This window comes from Biomphalaria glabrata, chromosome 14, assembly GCF_947242115.1.
Source record: "Biomphalaria glabrata chromosome 14, xgBioGlab47.1, whole genome shotgun sequence".
NCBI lineage: Eukaryota > Metazoa > Mollusca > Gastropoda > Planorbidae > Biomphalaria > Biomphalaria glabrata.
The window spans coordinates 8965256-8990739 of NC_074724.1; the positions used below are offsets into that span (position 1 = coordinate 8965256).

At 34.7% G+C, this 25484-nt stretch overlaps 2 protein-coding genes across 3 annotated transcripts in view; one reads left to right on the top strand and one right to left on the bottom strand.

Moving 5' to 3' along the window:
* LOC106051968 (uncharacterized) overlaps positions 1-10955 on the bottom strand; it is a 58565-nt gene extending 47610 nt beyond the window's left edge. For both annotated transcript variants that reach the window (XM_056011402.1, XM_056011401.1), the window contains exons 1-3: positions 10805-10955; positions 1801-1997; positions 1376-1580 (exon numbers count right to left, since the gene is read on the bottom strand). In XM_056011402.1, coding sequence (XP_055867377.1) covers positions 1376-1580; positions 1801-1997; positions 10805-10853 — 451 coding nt within the window. In that variant the 5' untranslated portion in view covers positions 10854-10955. The remainder of the gene's footprint in view (positions 1-1375; positions 1581-1800; positions 1998-10804) is intronic.
* Positions 10956-11092: 137 nt separating this feature from the next.
* LOC129923012 (uncharacterized) lies at positions 11093-20739 on the top strand. Its single transcript, XM_056011693.1, has 5 exons — positions 11093-11322; positions 11694-11893; positions 16458-16659; positions 18690-18962; positions 19267-20739. The coding sequence occupies exons 1-5, from the start codon at positions 11262-11264 to the stop codon at positions 19359-19361; spliced, it is 831 nt and encodes a 276-aa protein (XP_055867668.1). The 5' UTR covers positions 11093-11261; the 3' UTR covers positions 19362-20739.
* The last annotated feature ends 4745 nt before the right edge of the window (positions 20740-25484 follow it).

Consider the following 25484-nt stretch of genomic DNA (forward strand, 5'->3'; position numbering starts at 1 on the left):
CGTGTAAAAGGTGTGTTATTGGTGACTAGTTAAATAATTATTAATGATATTGATATACATGTAAACAGTCTATTAATTTGCAATTTCGTATTATTATATGTTGTTCAGGTTGACCACTGTTGTTATTCATTATTATTTCAACATTAAACAGTAAGCTACTAGCGGCTTGACAGGCAGTAAGCAACAGTAAGGCAGTAGAAGTTACGACAGTAATAACTGCGGCAAACAGTTGGCAGGAATTACAGCAGGCGGTCCCAGCTGAAATTTACACTACAATTAAATAACTATAACGGCACCACTGTCAGCACTGACCACTGGTCAAGACAAAAGAGAGCTCAACGTGGTTTCGGAGCTAGCTATAACTGGTCAGCGCGAACATATCGGAGAGCATGACGTCACGCTAATTACCTAAAACTAAACTGGACTACCGATTTCCCTAATTTGTACCTAGCCGTACGCTATAAAAAATCTAGCAAATTACTAAAGACACGGACTACACAACATTATATACCAAATTAGACAGCATTAAAAAGAAAATCTTAAAATTTAATTTTTCAAAAATACAAAAAGGAAGATAAAAAGTTATTTCTATTCTAAACTCATATGGGGGCTCTATATCATTTACAGACCTGCACATAAACTGAAATTAAAAAAATAACAACCAATCCAACACTAATGTCAAAGACAAAAATAAGCAGAACTAACCAGGGACAAAAAATAGGAAAGAACATCCACAGCTCTAAGACTAGTTAACTATTTTAAAAACTACTTTTCCTCTAGGAGTAAAACACAAACAGAAAAAGACTAAAACTAGCAGAAAATTATAAATAGCGGAAACTACAAAATACTCAGCACTGAGCTATATAAACTAAAAAGACACTAAATTACAAACATCATAGCCCTGGCCTATATAAATTACAAATTAAAATAAAGATGAAAATAGATAAAAAAAATAGATCTAGGAGCGCCAGCTCACATAAGCTATAACAGACTAATCCGTGACGTCACTAAAAGTCGTGTTCAAATTCTTCAACTGTGGTGCGTCTCCATACTAACTCTCCATAGTTGCAAAGAAACAGCTCTGATAAGCTTTCAATTGATTGAAAGCTTCTAAAACAGAGAGTCATCATGTATCTAGGCCAGTGGAACGGTGGAGAGGAATTCTAAATATATGGTGCTAAAAGAAATTTTATGGGAGAATAAACAACATGTAATTAATATATTTTTTGTTTATCATAAGCCAGATAAAGGATAAGTGATTAAGCAGACACAGTCGCGATCAAATATTTAGCTACATCCATTGCAGTCAAAGCCACTATATTTATCATATATGTACATGTATATCATTAGATGATAATTTAAGAAGATTACTTACGATATATAGTTGGCAATCTTTTAACGTTGCTGTATACTGGAGTGTTGTCAGTTAATAATTTCATCCGAATCTGTGCGTGGCTATGAATGACATCCAGAGTGAAGTTGAAATATATGTCAAAGTTCAAACTGTTTGGTTTTCTTTTACAATAACACTTTGAAGGATAACGGAGTTCCTCATACCTTGACAAGTTTATGCTACAAAACTATTTTGAAAAAAATCTTAAAGAATATATAAGTCTTTACATTTTTTAAACAAAATAGTTTATCATATGTACCGTTACTATGACACTTAAACATTTTTTTACTAAAGGAGTTATTTACCATTAACAATATGTTTTTGATTAGATGCTACCAGTCCGTCAAATATCAACAACAACGCTTGTATAAATATATACAAACACTGTAACAGAAAACTTAACATACCCTTTTGAAGGCTGTAGAAAAATATCTTCGAACTTCCATAAATACACGCCACTTCGCAGATGGCGCTTGATCTTTTAGTTGCACCGAGCCCTTTATAATGACGTCATTTCCTTTAGATAGTCCCAGCATGCATCTGTTGACCACATTTACTTGGTCGTAACCATAGAGGTGCACATTCTTACGTTCTTTAGCTGGAGCTAAAAAAATTATCAATAAGAAGAAATTATAGCCTATATAAGTTTATATATATATATGTATAAAAAAAAGGTTCTGATTTTCTTTCCATGTGTGTATTAGAGAAATGGCTGCCTGGTTATGCGCTATGCCCGCTGGACTGTCTTTCGATTGTCTCGATGGTCCTGGGTTCATACCCTGCCCACCGCCATCCCCCGTCTTCATGCTGGATGTTTGGACTAAAAAGTAAATTATCAACTCTGAAGGAAACATGGAAAACATTTTACAAACAAGAAGTAAATGGAATCGAGATTCCCTAAAAATGTTAACTCATAAATAAAAAAAAAAAGAAAATGATGTATGAGCTGGTTTGGTCATATAGCAAGGCATGACCCACTTTCAAAAGTCATTCTTGAAGGTACAGTGGAGGGAGCACAAAGAAAGGTCTTCCTAGGAAAAGCTGGCTGGATAACGTAAAATAATGGACCGACCTTTCTCTTGATACCCTGTTGAGAACAACTGCAATCCTACAACGAAAGTCAAGGGATATATGATGATAATTTGTTTGCAAGTTTGATAAAATATAAATTTTAAGACTCTATAATATATAAGTTCTGTAAAAACAGATCTATTTATCGATTATGCATGCTTGATCAATAAGTGTTAATCTTGTGTTCGTCACGCGTTTCAAGTGTATATCTTTTTTCTATAGTGAGATTAACACATACATAAATTTCTTTTCATATGCTTCGTGATAGCTCTACTTTACAGCTTGACATTACATTTAAGAATTTCTTCTGTAACTTCATTTAGTTAAGTTTATATTCAAATAACTTTTCGTAGAAGACATTTTGGTGATCTTTTGGTTTCAAAATTATAAAAGTTAAAGATTAAAAATTACTAATCGTTTGTTTTTGTTGTTGTTGTTTTTACTTAGTTTTACTATTACTATTTGCTTTCAAATTCTTTATGGGTGGAAACTAAAATCTAGTCATAATTTTAAGAAACCTGGATCCAGGAACCTGGACAGCTGATCTTAAAAACTTCTTTAAGGATTTTTCTAGAAATTTAACACTAGCTCGTTGGCCACACGGGTAAACTCTAGTTTGACAGTTAAAATTTTTTCAAAGTAAAATAAATAAATATAAATTTGGCTTAACTAGACTTAGAAAAAGAAACACATGGCGTAGTCAGACATAATGTTTTGAAGTTATACCATAAAAAAGTAAATTTAGCGCTGTTTCAATTTTATTGAAAGAATATCTCAGATTTAATAATATTTTTTTACGTAAATCCAATATAGTTTTCTTCTAGATCTAGAACGAGATCTACATTTAGGCTAGTTCTAAATCCGAAGTCTAGGTTTATTATTAGATCTAGATGTCCATATAATGATAATATCTAATATATGAAACAGAAAGTAAGGCGTATGTATGTCCGCATAGAAATTAAAACGTTTGACCAATCTTTATAAGACTAGGCATTAATGTTCCTTAGATCATGGCGGAGACCCTAGTGTATGTTTAATGTCCCCCCCCCCCCCCCCACAATTTCAGAGCCCTAAAAATAGACAAAAGTACCTAAGTGTATCTATTACAAAAACTTAACTTTTTACAAATCGGGTAAACCGGTTTTCACAGTAGGCCTACTCTATATACGATGTAAATATGTCGGCTGAATGGGTAAAACCATTTTCACACTCTACTTTTATTTTCGTGGCAAAATAAAAATAAAATGTGAAGGGAATATTCCTCATCTTTAAAATAGATCTAAATTCAAACCAGTAGATCAGTAATACCAAAATTAAGACCCGAAGGCACCAGATCATATCCACTACTCAATAAATATTCAACGAAATAACGAATTCCCGCTGGCTAAATTGATAAATACACATAAAAAGACGTTTACGCATCTGACGGTGTCAAAATCATTGGTTCGATACACGGTTTGAACCTAAATTTTTAATATATATTTTATTCTATTTTAAGTTGTATAATGGAGATCTTTTTTTTTTTTAATGTCTTTACATCTGAATTTCGCCTATTTCACACACATAGTAATGTTGACGACTTTTCGTGACAAAAAAAAATTCTTGATGTAGAATTTCATCCGAAGATAATCTTACGACGATCACACCCATTACAGACGCAGGTACTATATTTTTATCCCCAATGTCCTTTGAATTATATTGTTGGCCAGTGCAGCCTCCTTGTGTTTAGACTTAATTTGACATGTGTATTGATCCATCTCACCCATTTTAAAACAACATTTTTTGGTTTGAACTCTTCGTAATGGGATTAAAAGTACCTGCAATTGTGTAGATTAGACGCCGGAGGGTAAATTTCTGAAGCGCAGAGAGAGAATGAGAAGAAAAACAAGTCATAATGCTGGTAGGAATTTTTTAGATAAACTCTAAGAACCTAAATGCATGCAAAGATTTTTTATTATCTTTCGTAACTCTGCTTTGCACCTGTGCTTATGGTACGCACTAGAAAACGTTTAGAACAGGCCAAGATACCGCTGTTTGGAGATAGAGAGTGTCCTTTAGTAGAATAGCTCTGTCGGGTTGTCGGGAATGTAAGCTAAACCGTCAAAGTTCATTCCTGTAAAGCGAAAGACATTTTTTTTTTAAAAGATAAAGGTCTCTATAGAGACTATAGAGAAACCCGGATATGAAAGCCGATGCAGTAGTGATAGAAGAGTATCAAACTTGTAATTGTCTTTAGAGTTGAATCTAGGTCTTTCGAAATTTTAGAATGATGGAAGTTCCCCATCCACCAGCCAGTCTGGACTATTGTTCTGTCTTGGAGAGAGCCAAGAAGATTTTACTAGTAACATTCTTATTATCGATGGCTCTTAATCAAAAGTCTATGGACAAGAGGCAAGGCCGAATCGAGGAAATTTGTCAATTTTCCTTCTTCAGCATCGTCCGTAAGAGTGTTTGTCACATAAAACAGCACGCTGATTATCGACGTGTAATTCGTGATAGAATTTTTGGCTTTCTCTAGCATCTCCGTCTGTGCATTCAAAAGTGTTCTTAGCGTCCTCACGGGGGTCTTGTTTTGCATCCCTATAGGCTTAGACGTCTAATCGGGTGAGATTGAGAAGCGTTGTCCAAGAGAGGTGGAACCATTGAACTATGTTGAGTTGTCACCCTTTTGTTTACAACAATTCATGTGGTGGGAAGCGTGGTCGAGAGGCTAAGTGCGCTTGAACTTGGCTTGCCTTGGTTACCTAGAAGGGGGCTCGAGGTTCGACACCCGACTCGGGCAGAGTTGCGTTTACTGAGCGCCTGAAGGCAGCACGGTAAACCAACTCCTAGATACCCCCTCGCCCCCGCCGGTCCACAAATGAGATTGGACCAAAGCGCTCTGAGCATGCTATAAGCATGAAAGTAGCGCTATATAAAAGCTATAATAATAAAAAAAAAAATGTGCAATTATGTTTTATTTCGTCATGTCATTTAGTTTGTTCTATATATATATATATATATATATATATATATATATATATATATATATATCATGGGCGTAGCCAGGGAGGGAGTTTGGGATTCACCCCCCTCCTCGAAATGAAATCTCCCCCCAACAGTTACTAAAGGTGAGATTTTAATACTAAACCATCACTTGCCCCAGCGCAGCCAGGGGTTTTTCAGTTGAAAAAAGCCCTACCAGGGGAGTTTGCAGTTAAATTCCACTCTTGTATAAAACAAAAGAAACAAAAAATAATATAATGCAAACAATGCAATCCTCAAATTCCAACAGCATAGCTAAGGAAGATTTTGATTTAAAAAAACCCTCCGAATTTACTATATAACCCCTCTTTAAAATAAAAAAGCAAATTACACACTGAAAATGCTATGAGCGTAGCCAAAGGAATTTTGAGTTTAAACCCCCCTTCAGTGGGGTTTAAAGCTAAAAAATACCTCTTCAATATAAAAAAAGCAAAATTACACACTACAAATTCTATGAGTGTAGCCAAAGGGGGTTTTGAGTTTAAACCCCCCTTTCAGTTGGGTTTGAAGATATTAAAATACCTCTTCAATATGAAAAAAGCAGATTACACACTCAAAAATCTTTGAGCGTAAACAAAGGTGTTTTAAATTTAAACCCCCTCCAGTGGGGTTTGAAGTTAAAAAATACCTCATCATTATAAAAAAAAAGAAAATTACACACTCAAAGATCTTTGAGCGTAACCAAAAGGGTTTTAAGTTTAAACCCCCCCCCCAGTGGTGCTTGAAGCAAAAAAAAACCTCATCAATATAACAAAACCAAATTAAACATTCAAAAATCTTTGAGAGTAACAAAAGGGGGTTTATGTTTAAAACCCCTTCAGCCTGGTTTGAAGCGAAAAAATACCTCTTCTATAAAACAAAAAGCAAATTACACACTCAAAATGCTATGAGCGTAGCCAAAAAAGGTTTTTGAGTTTAAATCTCCTTTCATCGGGGTTTGATGCTAAAAAATACCTCTTCAAAAAAAAATGTAAAATACACACTAAACTTCTTTGAGCTTAGCCAAGCCAAAGGGGAGTTTTTAGTTAAAACCCTCTCCTCCAAATGGCTTTTTTTTAGTCTAAAACCACTCCAGATGTTTTTGAGTTTAAAATCCCCCATTTAATATTATTCTAAAGCAAACTACACTCTTCAAATTTTATGAGCGTAACAGAAAGGGGTTTTGAATTTGTTAAAAAAAACTCCAGAGATTCTTTTAGTTTAAAACCCCACAACAGATGATTTTGACGATAAAACTTCCTTTTTCGATATAAAATCTAAAGCAAACTACAGTTACCTAATTCCAAGAGCGTAGCCAAGAGAGGTTGCAAAATTTCTACCAGTGGCTGGACTGCATTAATAAAGTGCAGTAAACAGTCATCTGCCAAAATTGAAAAACACTAAATGTGGCTCAACAAAGATGGCTAAGACGGATTTTAGGAGTCAGTTATAGTGATCGAGTCTCAATCAAGGAAATGCTATGCCGCCCTTGGTAAGGTTGTGACAGAGCGTCGCATGAGGTTTGCGGGACATATATTCCGAAAAAATGAATTACGCATAATAAGAGTTGCAATGACATAGAGGCCATGGAAATCGCAAACACGAACATCCTAGTACAACTTCACGCCACAATTTCATAGAGGTTCTCAGAGCAGATAGATCAGACATTGCTAGTGACAGATTTTGTGGAAGCAGCTTGCCGCCCAATGAGCCGAACGGCGCGAAAGGATCTAAGTCAGTAAGAATAGCACAGGTTTTGAAATAAAACATTTTAATAGCAGAATAAAGCACTGTAGATCTTATCTTATATAATACAGACGTTACTTCAAAAAAGAAGATGATTACGTCCTACGCGTCATGCATTTAGTCATACATATTAACCAATGACTTAAACTCTGCCAAGTCACTGGTTTTCCTGGCTAGCTCAGGCAACCCATTCCATGCTCTGATAGCACTAGGGAAGAAGGAGTATTTGTACAAATTTGTCCTAGCATATGGAACGAGGAATGTGCCTTTATCTTTGTGTCTTTCAGAGTATTTGATTAAATTTTGTTTTTGTATTTGAAGATTATGGTTCAGTGTTTTATGTATAATTGCTACTTTACTTTTGAGTCTTCTGTCCTGAAGGCTTTCTAAATTTAGTGATTTTAATAAAGGTGTTACTCTAGTCAAATGTAAATATTCGTTTGTTATGAATCTCACTGCTCTATTTTGTTTCTGTTTTAGTTTCTTAATGTTTTCTTGAGTTGAGGGGTCCCAAACGGAGGATGCATATTCTATTATTGGCCTAACCAAGGTTAAATAACATTTTAGTTTTATGTTATTATTTGATTTATAGAAATTTCTTTTAATAAATCCTAATGCTTTGTTTGATTTTTTTGTAGTTTCATCAATATGTGGATTCCATGACAGTTTTTCATTTATTATAATATATATATATATATATTATTGCGTTTTTAGTCTGTGTTACTGGTTTGCCATACATAAGATAAGTGGAATTAATTTGTTTTAGTTTTTTTGTTCCTCTTAACAACTGACATTTTTCTGGGTGGAAAGACATGCTCCAATTTGATTCCCATTTCTGTAATTCATCTAATTCTCTTTGTAAAATATATGTGTATTGTGTTGTTTTTATTGTTCTATATATTATGCAATCGTCTGCAAATAATCTGACTTTTGTTCCTGAAGTAATGCGATTTGGTAAATCATTTTGTAAATTAAAAATAGTAGTGAACCCAAGACTGTTCCTTGAGGTACACCTGAATTTAGAGCCATTTATTATTACAGTTTGTTCTCTCCCTATCAGAAAATCTTTAATCCACTGATGCAATGGACCATTAATGCCGAAATAATTTAATTTTTTAAGCAAACTATGGTGGTGAACTTTGTCAAAAGCCTTAGAAAAATCTAGTAAGATAGCATCTATTTGTTCACTATTATCTAAACCTTTTGAAAAATTATCAATTAGTCCTATTAGTTGTGTTTCACATGATCTATATTTCCTAAAGCCATATTGGTATGGTGTGAGGACATTATGTTTGTCTAAGTAGTTTATGATGTTGCTACATATTATGTGTTCTAGGATTTTACATGTGATGCTGGTAAGTAATACCGGTCTGTAGTTTCCTGGGTCAGATTTTTCTCCTTTTTTAAATAGGGGGGTGAAATTAGCTTCTTTCCAGTCCTTTGGTACTCTGCCCTGGTTAACCGAAGCCTGAAAGAGTATTTTGAACACTGGGGCTAGCTCATTGCTTAGTTCTTTGAGTAATCTAGCTGGAATACCATCAGGTCCAGACGCTTTATTTGGTTTGGTGTTGGCTAATAGTTTATGAAATTCCATTTTATTGTACTACTATATCTTCTATGTTGTCTACTTGGTTCAAATTCAGTAACATGTCTTTGTCTCCTGGGGCTGAGAATGCTGATGCAAAGTATTTGTTTAGGATATTAGCTTTAGTTTCATTATCATTTTGTATTATGTTATGTTCATCTTTTGATGGCACTATGCCTGCTGTTTCCATTTTCTTAGACTTAATGTATGACCATAGTTTTTTTTTTTGTTATCTTTAGATATTACATTGTTTATGTATTCACTCTGCAGCTGTCTGCTTACTTTTTGGGTTAAGTGTTTAATTTTTATATACTTTTTGTAAACTCTTTCTGCCTTAGTTTCTTTAAATTTTCTATATAGGTGTTCGTTCTGTTTACAAAGCTTCTTTAGTCTATTATTAAACCAGCATTTATTTATTTTGTTTGGTTTGCATTTAGTTGGTATATGATTTTCTATAATGCTTTTAAGATGGTTTTTAATGAAATTCCAGAGGTCATCGACTGGTTGTTTAATGTCTTTTTCTAATAAGAATGTTTGTTGAAGTTTAATGCAGCTTGGTGTAGTTGTGTTAGGTTACATTTATTCCAGAGTAAAATTTTTCTTTTGGGTTTAGTATTGGCTAATGCTTTTATCTGACTGTGTATTTTTATGATCTCATGGTCTGATAGACCAGGGATAATATCAGATACCTCGGAATATGCATTTTTTAGTCTTTCAATACCGGAAATAGTGCTTGGCGGCGAGGCTTAGCTCCGCGCTGGGGGAGCTCACAGCGCTCCCCCAGACCCCATTACTTTCAAGAGTGGGAAGTCTACAAATTTTCCACTAACTCCAGGAAGAAACTTTTCTAGGATATAATAAACGTCTTTAGAAAGAATGAAGAGTCAGAATGTAATAAAGATTAATTATATATATTGTTACGAATCTCACTATCCAGGCTCTCTGCAAATTGCACCATACACCACCAACTTAAAGAACTTGACAACTCAGGGCTCCAAAGTAACGTAACACTTTAATAGTTGAATAAATAACAGCCAATACTGTACAACTGGCAGAACGTACACTGTACAAATATCTCTCCTGTTAATAGCCGTACCGCCGTATCAACTCTTGCACTGGCCTCTCCGTCTCCTTCCGGGCTTGCACTGGGTTCAACAGTTCAGGACTGACTTCACACACTAGGCTCGTTGTGTCGGACTCGATCACAGACCAAGATCAAGACGCCGTTCGTCTCAACTGTACTTGATAGTACTCCGCACTGAACCGTCGTAATGCTCCGTACAGAACCACACCGCTGAACTGTGCTGTAGTCGACCGTGTTCTGAACTCTTGTCGTGAACCTCCTTTCTGAACCTTGCTGTATTGAGCCCCTTTTCTCGACCGTCTTGACTGCGACACCTCCGCTCTTATATAGGGTCCCTACTGGCCTTCTCGAACCGGACAGAACGCCGCTCGACATTTCTAGGTGGTCAGATGACTATAACTCTCGTGACGCTCCTGAGCTCTGTTCACGACGTCGATCCTTCCCGGACCGCCGTCGATCCTTCCCGAACCGCCGTGTTGACACTCGTCTCGGCTGACCGTCGTTACTCGTCACGGTTGACCGCTCGTCTAGCGCTGGCCTGGGGCGATTTGCGTCGGCTGACTACACTCACACTACTACCCCCATCTGTGCTACCACCAGGTTTATAGCAATATATATATATATATATATATATATATATATATACACACACACATATATATATATCGCGTTGTTGGGGGAGGGGGAGAAAAATCCCCCCCCCTAAACCACTCCGGAAAAAAAAATCCTGGCTACGTTCATGATATATACATATATACATTTTTGTAAACATACATTATGTACAATGTATAAATTATCAAGAATAATATTTTGAAATCTTTTTATTTTAATATATAAGAATCATGATAATTGTTGGTACTAAAAATATATTAAATTTCAATATTTCAGTATATCATAAACAGTAATTCACTTAAATGCTCACCTTTTGGAAAATGAAAAAGAAATACAAACAACAACAAATATTGACTCATGGCTAGAAAAAAATATGAGTTTAGTTAAACGAAAATTTGAAATTCGTCTTGTTTTCTTAAACTAGAAATTGGGACTAGTTAGACATGTAAGTTAAGGCTTTGGCTGACGAATGTTCCATGACTTTTTTTTCAATGCTTACTGCGTTTATGATATAACGTAAACGCCTCATTTCTTTCCCATAACTTTTACGTTACGTTGTATCTATTCAAACAGTCTCATAACAACAAGAATCGATCAACGGAACATGACTTTCGTGTTACAAGATAGAACAAGTCCTTATAGATCGAATGGCATTAAATCAATAGTTGTTTCTTGAAATTGACACATGTATTACTCAAAACTTTTCTAGACTAATATCTATCGTTATTGCTTAATATATTTATAAGAAATTTCATTTTGTATCTGCCATGAAGGATAGAAAGGTTTATTTTGTTTGTTTTCATGTCCTTATTTTTCTAGTTCTGCAAGGTAAGGATTGAATGTAAACTTTTATATGGATATAATTTTAATTTAAATCATATGAGGAAAATAATTTGTATACCAACCATTTTACTCTTTATTCTTAGAAAGAAAATTCGCACAATTTTTTTTTTCATGAACAAATTTAATTACATACATAATGCAACTTTTCAGACTCATTTATTTATAACAAGAAAGCATTGTGATGATAGATCTGTGTACTTATTATGTACAAATTATAATTGCTCTGATATAGTGAAATTTAAAATGAACATTATTTTTTTAAATACAATATGTGATATGTATCTTCAAAGAGCTACATTTTTAAAAATGTTTTAATTATATAAGTTAAATTATGTTAAAACTTTGTTTCCAACCAGCCTCAACAAATAGTGACCACAATGGGCTGACACTTAACACATTCAGTCAAGAAGATTGTGTTACTAGTTGCGCTGCTGGACTTCGATGTCCTATAGACAAAATTGTACTTCAAGGTTTCATAGATACAGGAAAATTTACTGCCCAACATAAGAAAATATTTAGCTTAGAGACAAGAAAGAAAAGTTATCCGTTTGAAACAGTGAGTACAATTAAAATAACGTTTTTTTATTTACCTTGTGTGCTAGTGTGTGTGCATGTGTGCATTTTTTTTACATAGTTTTAGGGTTTACGTAGGGTTAAGGTAAGGTTTTAGAAAAATAGTCGACTTCCCTCCCTTATACGTTTTGAATCCTTTATTGATTTTATGTATATTTATGCTTCTTTTATAGATAAATTTCGTTTCTTAAAAACGTAAATATTTAGTAAATAAATTAAGAGAATTTTATTTTAAATAAAATAAATAATCAGTGCAAACATATGGCACCTTGCTTGACTAGAATAAACCAGTTTGGCTTTATTCGCTTTTTTTTTAGCTTTACCTTTTACCTATCCTTTAGTCTGTTGGACCTTCGCGTTATAAAGCAAGATTTGTCTACCATCTTCCTCCATTCCTCTCTGTCATTTGCTTTAGTTAGAACCTCTTTAAGTGGCATTCTTTTATGTTTTCTTCCCATCTCTTTCTTTATTTGCCTCTTCTACTTTTTCCTGGTACTGTTCCCTGAAGCAAGGTCTTTGCGAGCCTTGTAATACGTCCACAGATTTTTAGCTTGCGTTTTTTTTTACGATAGTTAGCAGGTCATGATGAGATCCAATCGCTGCATAGCCCTGTTTCTAATCTCTTGGATTGTGATAAATTTTACCTTTTTTATAGCGCTACATTCATGCTTTTAGCATGCTCAGAGAGTTATAGTCCAATCTTATTTGTGGACCAGTGGGGGGAGGAGGTGTCTGGGAGGAGGTTTTTTGTGCTGCCTTTTGTCACTCTGTAAACACAACCCTGCTTGAGTTGGGTCTGATTTTGATGCCAAGGGTTATTTCTTTATCCTTCTATATTATTGTTACGTATTTCTGAATCTTCTGGCTAAATGTACTAGTAGGCAAAGAAATACAAACACTGCAAGGAACTTGACTACTCAACTTTCAGCTTCATATGACTTTATTGACTATTAATCTAGCAATTATTCACTGTAACATGTAGCGTACAAGGCTGTACAATATCTGGTGGTTTACAGCTACCTATACTTCGTTGCAATTCATCTCTTCTCAACTTGCATCGAGTTGTATTCCGCTGTACTCAGCTGTTCCGAGTTGTACTCAACTCTACCGAATCAGATCCGTACACGTCTTACATCGACTGTAACGGCTCAAGTCCACTGTGGTTCTCTGTATAGACTTTAACGACTGTAGTCCACCCCAGTTAACTCTACACTAGTTAACTTGCATCGAGTCGTACACGTCTCTCTTCTACTGTCTCGCACAGTCGACAACAATAACGACTCTACCGACGACTGACTTTTCACATTAACTCTCAGGTTATAGAGAGTCCCTAATCGTTTCTTCAATATTGCAAAAACACTGCTAGTATCTTCTGGAACAACACGTGAGGAAACGTCGCATCCTGTCTTTGTTTATACATGTAGATGATAGAGTACATCCGCTGCAGTGTCATCTCGCCGGGGGTCACACGTTGACCTCTACCTGTCACTTTAGATTTGTAACATTATTTTAAGTTTTGAAAGGGCCCCTGTGCAACTCGTGCCAGTAGTTGCACTGAACCACAGACCCGAACTAGTGACACTTAATATCATGGGCGTAGCCAGGGATTTTTTCGGGGAGGGCGAAGTTAAATAAATATATATATATATATATATATGATATATATATATATATGATATATATATATATATATGGATGAATGTGTGTGTGTGTACATAATTAATCTCTATTACATTCTGACCCTTCATTCTTTCGGAAGACGATTATTGTGCCCTATTATAGGTTCTTCCTGGAGTTAGGGGAAAAGTTGTAGACTTCCCGCCCTCACCAGCAAGGAGATCTGGGGGATCGCTAAGAGCTCCCCCAGCGCGGGACGTAGCCCAGTCGCCAAGCACTATTTCTGATATTGAAAGCCAATAAAATGCATATTCTGAGGTATCTTGATGTTAAAAGTTTTATTTCAAAAACTTATGTGCTTTTCTTACTGACAGACCCTACCGGCACATTGGGCGGCAAGCTGTTTCCACAAAAATGGAAAATCTTTTACTAGCAATGTCTGAAGCCTCTTCCCACCTGCTCCGAGGACCTCCATGAATGTGTGGTGCCAAGTTGTACTAGGATGTCATCGCAACTATTATTATTCGTAATTCATTTAGTGGGAGAACATGTCCCGCAAACCTCATTTGATGCTCTGTCACAACCTTACTAAGGGGCCGACTCCAGGTTCGGCATGGGATTTCCTTGATTTAGACCCGATCTCTATAACTGAATCCTAAAATCCGTCTTAGCCATCTTTGTTGAGCCACATTTAGTGTTCTTTCAATTTCTGCAGATGACTATTCCTGCACTTTATTAAGGAAGCCCTGTCACTGGTAGAAATTTGTAACCTCTCCTGACTACGCTGTAGTTTACATAGAAAACGAAAGTTTTTATCATCAAAACCATCTGTTGGGGGTTTTAAACTTAAAATTCTATTGACTATTTTGCTTTAGATTTTATATCGAAAACGGAATTTTTTTCGTCAAAAGCATCTGTTGTGGGGTTTTATACTAAAAATTCAAAACCCCATTTAGCTACGTTCAAAGAATTTGGTGACTGTAGTTTGCTTTAGAATAATATTGAAGAGAGAGGCTTTCAATCTCAAAATGTTCTGTAGGGGAATATTAAACTCAAAATCATCTGGAGGGGTTTTAAAATTTAAAAGAAAGCCATTTGAAAAAGGAAGGTTTAATCTCAACCCACCCTCCCCCATGGTCCTGACTACGCTCATAGAATCTTAGTGTGTAATTCTCTTTTTTTTTTATATTTAAAAGTATTTTTTCGCATCAAAACCATCTGAATGGAAATTCAAAATAAAAACCCCTTATGGGATTCGCTTCGCTCATAGCATTTTGTGTGCGTAATTTTTTTTATATTTAAGAGGTATTTTTTAGCTTCGAACCCCGCTGATGGGGGTTTTAAACTCAATATTCCCTTTGACTACACTCATTGAATTTGAGTGTATAATTTGCTTTGTTTTTAATATTAAAGAGGTATATTTTAGCTTCAAACCCCACTGAAAGTGTGTGTGTGTGTGGGGGGGAATAATTACAAATCCATTAGCTACGCTCATAACATTTCGAGTGCGTAATTTCTTTTTTTTATATTTAAGAGTGGGTTTATCGTAAATTTTGGAGGGGTTTCAAAATCAAAATCTTCTTTGTCGTTTGCTTTTTTTTTTGTTGTTAATAGAAGAGGGGGTTTAAAACTCAAACCACGCTGGTAGAAGATTTTAAACTTAAAACCCTCTCGTAAGGGGTTTTAAACTCAAAATTTCCTAGTAGAGAGTTTTAAAGATTGTTTAGTATTAAAATCTCACCTAAAATAAACAAAATGAAAACAAACAAGATTACAAAGACAGTTTGTGTGGAAACACAAACTCAAAATCGGCCCCAGAAGTGGTCCACCCAGGCAGGCTTCAATATTTTCAGAAAGAACATCTAAATGAAATTATATCAAAGACAAATGAGAGATAAGAATGGAGAAAGATGGTTGACAGATCTTGTGTAGTGCCCCAACGGTACAGCAGATCAAATGATAGGTGTAAGTGAATGCAAAGTTAGATGTGAACCTGGCCTAACTAGTTCCCCTTTCAGACCTTGTGGTCTATAGGGCAGATAATTTAAAGTTCATCTGTTTTTGTGGCCTACGGTTAACGAGGGTTTCCATGTAGCCAGCACAACGACCAACCGCCTTTACTTTTCCCCAACTAATATCAGGTACCCATTGGAGCTGGGTGGACTCAGGATTCCGAAGTTGAAAATCCCAGTCTTCACCAGGATTCGAACCCGGGGCCCCCGGTTCAGAAGCCAAGCACTTTATAGCTCAGCTACCGCGCCTCTCCTGGCGTAACTGAAGTCTTATAATTGATGTGATAATTTTGAAAAGGCTCAATCTCTTATTCGAATGCTCAAAAAAAAAAAAAAAAAAAAATAAAATCACAATAAAAAAAAGTTTACGAAAATGAAGTTTAGAAGATTACTATTTGTTTTAATTTAGGTCTAACTTATAATGCATACTAATTAGCTTTTCTCTTTAAAAAACTGCTTGCATAACTGATTTTAAAAATTAGATTTTTCGCTTTCAGAAAAAAAAGTAGCCGTTGCATCAGAACTTTGAATGGTCTAAAATATTTTGATGTCGGATTTTTAATATCTTTTCTAGTTTACGAGATCTAAACGGGACGGACGGACAGACGGACAGACATTTCGCACAAAAATAATAGCGTCTTTTCCCCTTTCGGGGGCCCCTAAAAATCAGTCACTAAATTCCGACCTTTCCCCTGAGGGGGGATTTCATGGGGGGGGGGGGTTGAACCCCAAACTCCCAACCCTGGCTACGTCCATGCTTAATATAATAATATATAAAATTTATATTTAATTTAAAAAATTCGAACAGTACTATAATAACACTAATAATAATACTTAAAACATAAATTTCTAATTTATAATGTTTTTAGGTGGAAATCGTATGATTTGGCTATAACTAAAAATATATTTCTTGTATAGTTTTGTTCTCTGGCCTTTTTCGAGTGTAAAGGATACACAACAGATAATTGCTATTGTGAGCAGTTAGACCCTGATATTTACCTCTTTATCTTAAACACAACTGCTGGTGTGAATTTAAGTCAAAATGAGGCAATACTCACTGTGGTACATGATCAGCATGCAGATATATCAAGTATTTCTAGGCATCTACCAAAAATGTATGGTAAGCCATTTAGATTATATTGTTTTACAATTTAAGAAAACATATTTCTGTTAAAAAACTCTACTAGTAAGTTAAATACGTTCCCTCACAAATGAAGATTTTTAACTTTATAGCTCATGTGAAGGAAAGTAGATGGCGAAAACAAAGTCGGGATTCCAGAACAATCCTTTGGAAGGCCCGTCACATTCTATGCAGTTACTTGAGTAATAAAAATATATGCAACAATAATAACTATATATATATATATAATATATATATATATATATATATGGCGTAGCCAGGATTTTATTTTTTCTCTGTAGGGGGATTTTAAACTCAAAACCATCTTGATTTGGTTTTTACATTTTAAAAATGCCATCTAGACGAAGGGGGTTCAAACCCAAAACCCCCTATTGGATTGTCTACGCTCTAAGAATTTTAGTGTGTAATTTGCTTTTTTCTTTTTATTGAAGAGGTATTTTTTAGCATCAACCCCTCTGAATGGGGGTTTAAACACAAAACCCCTTTAAGTTACGCTCAAAGATTTTACAGTGTGTAATTTGCTTTTTTTTTAATATTGAAGATGTTTTTTTTTTTAGCTTCAAACCCAGCTGAAGGGGGAATTAAACTCAAAACTTCTTTGTCTACGCTCGTAGAATTTTGAGTGTGTAATTGCTTTTTTTTATGCCGGTTTTATCGTAAATTTCAAAGGGGGGTTTAACATCAAAACTTTTCGTAACTGTGCTCTTGGAATTTGGGGATTGTCGTTTGCATTTACATATATATATATATAATTCTCTTCTTCTCTCAAAAGTTTAAACAAGAAGTAATGGAAAGATTACTCTCTTATTTCTGCGGATAGTCCACGAGAAAACACAAGAGTAGTGTTCACACTACGGATGGCTGCCTGAGCGCTGGACTGTCGTTTAAATTTATCAAACCCTGCACGCTTCCATCCTTCTTTGTTCTGTGGAAGGTTTGGACTAGAAAGTAAACTATCTTTAACTCTGACGGAACATTCGAAAAATGTAAAACATTTTAGAAAAAAAACATTTTACAAACATAAAACATCAGCGCCGGACTATACCATTGTGACCAAGAAGTCACGGAAAGAGATTAAGTAATCTACAATGTATATATATGTAAATAGAAGGGCCGTACTTAACCATTGTGGGGCCTTTTGCAAAACGGATTTCGCGGGCCAAGTTTGGGTAGGGAAGCGGACAGAAAGTGAAATTTAAGAGTTTGTATTAGAAAGTAAATTCGTCTATGCATTTTATCAATTCTTAACTACGTACAGAATTACTTTACAAAATTAGCGTGTAGCAAAATCATAGAGTATATCATAATAATTCTGTTTCCTACATAGATCAAGCTCAATAACAAGAATTACTAAATATTTCAATCTATCTTTGAGAATTGTTGACATCAAGTAATTCTTCATTAGTTTGAGGCACGAAAAGCTTCTTTCACCATGTGATGCAGAATGCCGCGCGTAAGATTGAATGACAACCCAAAATGACAATTTTTGTCTATATATTCCAGTATATTTTAAGTACTTTTTTTTGTATATTTTGCGATTTCGGGAGATTTCCAGGAGCTCCTGGTAAATCGACAGGAGGGCACTGAAAATCTCTTTTAAGTTATAAAATGATAGGAGGGCGCTGGAAATCTCTTTTAGTTTATACAATGGTTTAATTTAATAATGTATACACATTGAATTAGAGCGGGTTCTATGAAAGTGTGGGTCCTATGAATCTCTCTATATATAATTCCCTTCTTCGCTCAAGATTTTGGATGAGAAGAAGAAGTAAAGGAAAGATCACTCTTTTATTTCTGTGGATAGAGTTATCCCACGAACTTTACGTGCCTTGCCTGTCGCAATGTCTTACAGTGTATCATGAAAATTTTATTTCCTACATAGATAACGCTCAATAACAACAATTAATGAATGTTTCAATCTATCTATCTATAATTGACCGAATTAATCAGTCAAGGAATAATTGTAACATATAGACTTGAAACAAATTATATCGTTTTACTTTTCACAGAGTCTTCCGATATCACGCTTCAGGTCAACGATTTACAAATAACTCCAGACGTCAAAACCTTCAAAGTCTCTACACATGAGGAAGGCCAGATTACCTTCTGCTGTCATAATACACCGACTCCTTGTGATGTTTCCATTTCGAAAGATGGGCATATTGTATCATCTAACATAACTTGTACATCGTACAATCACCATCCAGGCCAATCTAATCACTATACTTTTACATATTTTGTTTGTAATGAGAACAAAATATCCTTTACACTCTCAGCAGAAGGTAAATTCTTAAGATGGAAATAAATGCCTGTATCTTTAAATATTTCAGTGTCAAAATACAGTTTACATTTTTTAGAAGTACAATTTCTAGTAGTTTTTATTTGATCTAGTCTATTATCAATGGGACTTTTTTTTTTAATTTTAAATATTAGTAAAGTTTTTTTTTTCTTTTACGCATTGGTAGATCTCATCAGATTTGACATCACCTCTATATCATTTGAAACAAATTTAACTATCTTTATAGTTAGTGCAGTTTTACGATGTATACAATAAACAATATTTTTTTTTTACCTTTTCTTTTACAGATGCTGATAGTAAAGTGGGAGAAAGTTTAAGAAGTTATCAACTTTTGCTTTATTTTTTTGTTGCGATTCTTGTGGTTATTATATATAATGGTTAGTAAAATAGCAATAATGTATAGTATATATTTAAAAAAATAAATTACATAAGCAGCCGCGTATTATACGTTTTAAGAAATACTATTTAAAGCATGTGCGATTAATTTAGATTCTATTTTACTTTTTTCAAAACATTAATACTTTTTTTTTTATTTGTACATTGCACGATATCTTATCTTCTTATCATATAAAATTCAGACGTTACTTCAAAAAAGAGGATGACAACGACATACACGTCATGTATCTAGACATAGTTAGATGATGAAACTGTAGTTATGTTAGAGGGGAAAGTAGTAATATCAGTTTGCTGGGTGAAATGAGCGTTAGTGATGGATTTTTTTTTCATACGTCGGTATTATACAAAATTTGGCGAAATGGAAACGAGGCTTAAATTCACGTTGTGGATTACAAGTCACTTGTTTTACTGTCTACTTGACATAATTATTTTTATAATAACCGGGTAATATTTTTTTTTTGTTTTGTTTTAAAATGTTTGTTTTCTTTCCTTGATACTCAAAATCATATTTTGTTTTTCTTTTGTATAGTCTTCTGACATTAACGAAGGGTAATTACGGATACTAAATTGATTTTTTTTTATTCCTATAACACTATAACTTAAAAAATAGTGCTTCAAATCATTTGATCTTTAGAAGAAATTAAATGTATTGAATCCATTTTAAATTAGCTGTTGTTAAAAATGTATTAAATATAGCTTTTTTAACTCTTTAAAGTGAAGTATCCCATCTCGCCTCCGATTTTCCTTATATCTTTTCTACTATATCCTATCAATATTCTCAGTATTGTTTTTCCTTTTTGCTGCTTTTTTTTTTCGTACGACCTAATTCCTTCATCATCTTGATTTGTCTTTAATAACTACGTATTTGTATTCCCCCCCCCCCCCCAGTCATTACCATGCTTCTCAAACTGTCTGACACACAATACATTGTAGGGGAAACGTGGATATAGAGAAAATTGTTTGTCCTCTTCCTAGAAGGTCATTTTTTTTAAAGATGTCTACAGCAGGATTTTGTGATTTTACCATCACAAAGGAGATACAAGACACCGATAGCAAAGACAAACAGACACAAACACTCTTTTGTTCCCCTGGCAATCAAATCATTAAATAAGAACAATCTGGTATTAACTTTGTCACATGTAAATTATGAGTGAGTCTGGTGTGAATGTACACTTTGGTTTCTTATAGTTTTTTGTTTTTTGTTTGGTGTAATGCACAAATTGTAAGACAAATTTCCTTACGGATAATAAAGATTATTATTATTATTATTATTATTTGCTCAATTAAAGACATTCGTCTTAACTAACATGATTTTATTTAAAAAGCATTGTCAAAATAAACCAAACTAAGTCAAGGATGCTAAATTGATATTCTGTGTAATTGTAGGTATCTAAATAACGCGAAACAAATGAACTTCAAAAGAAAAAGTTTAAAACAATAATTTGATTTTGTCGTGCTCAAAATGTATCACAGATGTTTAAAAATAAAACACCGATTATCAGCAAAGTTCATAGTGTACACCAAATGGTATTTTAAATATTAATTTATCCACTCTTTGCTTTCTCTGTGGTGTGCCCTTAGAGCTTGACAGTAAATGGGTTGCTTGAATCACGTGCGGCCCGCCGTAGTGTTTCATGCGGCCCGCCGACACCGACAGAAATCAGGTGTGCCCACAGTATATAAATATACATATAAAAATGCAAATATTTGACACTTTCTCTCCGTTATTATTTGTCCACGTTTCGAAGGAATTCTTCATTTTGCTAATTACTATTTCACTACCCAGTTATGATTAAGCTTCAATATCTCTCTTGTTTGTTATCAGAAAATGTATTCGGTATAGCATCAATGGGAAATGCATTCTCTTTTATATAACACAAAGTCAAGTTTATAAAATAAAACATTAATATATTTTAATGAGGTCAAATTAACGTTTGTATCGTCGATTAGGAGACAAAGAGTTAAAATAATATCTATATAAATTATTGAAACTGTGTCAGTATAAAATGTTTTCTGTTAACGAAAATTATGCTTATTTGTTATACATCTATACACTTAATTCAAGACACAATCTCTAAGTGTTAAGTAGGCTTGAAACAAGATTATAAGTGTAACAGTTGATGGAGCTTTGATTGAGAAAAATAGTTGTTGTTGTTGTTTTATTTTTTTTTTATAAAAAATATCCCAACCATAAACTCTAAACAGGAAAGTTTGCACAAAGCTGCATAAAATTTCAAATAATATTAATGAGCATATAATGATGATCAAATATATTAAAGTTAGGGGTGTTTACCATAGCTGGTTCCGATATATGATCAAAATAATCAAATGAACCCTTTAGCTTAGCTTGGGCAAGGCCAATGAGAAGAATATTACATCTCAAGGAAAGACATTGATTGTGACTTTGTTACCAATATTTCTAATAAAGAGTGGAAGACAGATTTCACTTTTTTTAAGACTGTTATTGCAATTGGCTATTAGCATATGAAATGTAAATGCATGTTAAACCTTTCTAAATAAGGCTCTTCCATTTCTACAAGCAAGCAAAAGAAAACAGGTTTTGTCATTTTCCTTTGCTGAAAGGTGAAACTATTTCTAGTGAAACGATTAAAAGTAACACACTTATTAAGATTCCTTAACCCTTAAGACGCGTGTGGTAGATTAGCCTATTTTCATCAGAATCGTAATTCCATATTGTATGCACTCAATGTAAAACAGCTCAGCACTAAAATTTTATTGCGCAATTTATAAAAGAAAATTTTAATATTTCAAGAACCACTTTATAATACCACCAGCTAACCAATTAGCGCAGACGCTGATTCAGCTCCAGAGGACAAAACTCCAAGCAAAGAGATGTTCTAGTCTGTACTTTTACAGGAGTCTTATGGGTGCCAGAAGCTGTATTTCAACATTTTAAAAAACTGCCTCTGATCACACTATTTGTGTACATATACAACTGTTCTTTTTCTTCTTCTTTGTTCTTATTTTACATGTTCAGATTCATTAATACAAATCCTATATCTGAAATGAACCGCGCATTGGTTTCGAGATCAGGAAGTTCTCTGAATAGTCTTTGGGAGGATTTGGGGGCCAGAGTTCGGGTCTCTTGATTTATTATGCACCATTGAAAGACATGGTCAGCATTCTCTGGTAATACTCCACAAAAGCAGGTTTCGCTCGCCCAGACATTTAACTTCCGGAGCATATATATTGTCATTGCTAACTCTTGTTGTAATTTTTTTTAACGTGGAGTGTGGGGAAAAAAAAGAAACGTGAATATAATACAGCGTAAATATGAAAGCCTCTGACAACCAGTCCAACTCCTGGCCTTCACGTGTGGCTCAGATATTAAGTCCGGCGGAACTGTTCTCTTTATTAGGGGAAGGGGCAAAGGCGAATGACTGGCGCCTTAATCAGTAAGCTTCGGGCAGGAGGGACTCGTTAGCCATGGCTGGTTACCCACCTAGGAAAAGGAAAACTCTGAATTCAAACCTCTGTTGCCTTGCAGATATACCCAATCATGGGAAAGGCTTCGGGAGTCAACCCTGAGGAAAAATCAGGAGCTGGCGACTCTAATGCAGCTTGCAGCACCCAGTGCTACACTCAGGCAAAACCTGCCACAGCGCTGACCCTAAACTGTATCGGCATTGCCGTTCCTTTTGGATACATCAACTGCGTAGAGAGGGATGAACTGATCTGTGGGCGACATCATTCCGACCACAGCTAATGCCCAGGCATTCATCTCATTTCTATGAGATGATCCATGGTCGCTTCGCTACTGAAAGAGGCCATAAATATAAATGAAAAGATATTCTACACAGTAAGCTAGCGTATCTTTCTAAACTATATATAAGTATATATATATATATATATATATATATATATATATATATATATATATATATATATATATACAAACACAGGTAGTCCTTGACTTACGACGGTGTTCCGTTCCTACGCGGCGTCGTAAACCGAATTTCGACGTTAGTCGGATTATACATTCATAGAGTAATGTAGCATAATAACAGTACTGTAATGTACTTCAAACACTTAGCCTGTCTCGTCCACGTTGAACACTTGTTGAGCACAGTAACCACCCTCCTCAATTATCTCAGCCAATGCTTTAGGAAACTCAGTTGCTGCTTTCTCATCAGCCCTTGCAGCTTCACCTTGCACTTTAATTTTATGGAAATTGGCACGATCCTTAAACCTCCCAAACCAACCCCTACTCGCCACAAATTCTTCATTTTCACTTCCTTCTCCCTTTTCTCTTATTAACACCTCAAACAGTCGCCTAGCTTTCTCCTGAATAACCATAAGGCTCACAGGGATACGGCGTTGATTTTGGTCTTCCAAAAACAGCACCAATAATCTTTCCATCTCAATAATAAGCCCACTACGCTGCTTTGTTATCACTGTCGCTTTCATAGGCGCAGATCCTTTCACGTGTTTAAGGATACGATCTTTATCTTTAATAATCGTAGCGACAGTCGAACGACTAAGTTGTAATGACCTGCCAATTTCTGTTGGTGTTTCCTTCCTTATCAGATCGCCTTATGATGTTTACTTTCACCTCCATGGTGATGGCCTTCCTTTTCTTTGCTGCATCCTTTTCTTTAGGGTCAGATGACTTAAGTTTGGGAAACATAATGAAGTGTCCTATGGCATGCAGAAGACTAGTTTTCTTGTAACGGTACAGTGTACAGTACTGGACTACACTACTGTATAAATGTATTCCTCCACCACTGTACATAATTCGACAAAACCGCGTAAGTCGGATTGAGCCGTCGTTAACAGCGTCGTAACCATGAAACGACGTAATTCGAGACCGTCGTAACCAGAGGACTACCTATATATATATATATTTGCGGCCCGCCAGCCCAATATTTTTTTATGCGGCCCTCGATACAAAAAAGTTGCTCACCCTTGGCACTTAGCAACTGCTTGTTTGACAAGGAAAGAATGAATCCCAATTTTAAATAATCAACGCTGTACAATCTACATTTCTTTTAGTTAAACATTTGTTACATGTAGACAAAATTAAGCTCTTTAAATAATTTTTGGAATTAAATACAACAATTTTTCATTTGAATAGCAGAATAAATATTTAAATGATTAATTAAGGTACAAATCATACATTAGTGTATGAATAATTACATTAATGGGATGTAAAAATTAAAGTCATGACCTGCTTAAATGAAATCTATTATCGTAGACCATCGTGGACATGTCATAGACCCCAAATTTTTTTATACAAGTTCGTAGACCGCTTGGAAGTCTTGTAGACCCCCGGCGGTCTATATAGACCACTTTGGGAATCACTGACCTACACAATCACTAGGGGAATACCGGAAAGCAACAAATCAGCGTTCAGCATTTCATTTATGAGTGGGCTATAATTATACGAAAAAGTTACCAAATAGAGTACGCAAGGTTCCACATTTAACTAAACACGTCTTGTAATAGATTAGAAAGTGTTACCAAATTTTAACAGTGCTTTTGGAGCCGAACAATTTGATATCAAATATGAACAGTGTATTTGCTATGCAAAAGAGTTTTTTTAGGTGTAACTATGGGGAATAATTTTTACGTTTTTCAATCAAATCTTGATTAATAAGCACCCTAAAAATGAATAAAAGTATAATTTAAAGCATTATTTCAGAAAATTGAATATTCTATTCCAGTAAATAAATGGATAAGCTATCTAAATACGTTTAAATTTAAAAATCCATTTTTGGGTCAAAAATGACTATTTTCAAAGGTAATCATCCCCTAAAGCTAAGAAAATGAGATAGAAAAAAAAAAGTCAGTGAATAAATATATAGAAATAGAAGTCTTATTGCCGTGTAATTAGAAAAGTTAGCATTAGATTCCAAGCTATTAAGTCAAATAACGTCAATTGGTACTGTATTTCTATTGTGCATTAATATTAATATATATATATATATACATATATATATATATTACATATATATATATATGTAAAGGCCGAGCACATCAGTGACCACCACCATTTTTCTTCTCTATAACAAGCTTAACTAGAGGGACCTTGAGAAACAGCGAGGATTGTTAACATAGCTGAAAGGGTTCTCTTCGCGACCGCGACCTG

Coding starts and splice junctions, on each gene's coding strand:
- LOC129923012 (XM_056011693.1), top strand. CDS start 11,262: ATGAAGGATAGAAAGGTTTATTTTGTTTGTTTTCATGTCCTTATTTTT. Junction 16,660..18,689: donor GCATCTACCAAAAATGTATG/GTAAGCCATTTA, acceptor TACTTTTCACAG/AGTCTTCCGATATCACGCTT. Junction 18,963..19,266: donor CTTTACACTCTCAGCAGAAG/GTAAATTCTTAA, acceptor TTTCTTTTACAG/ATGCTGATAGTAAAGTGGGA.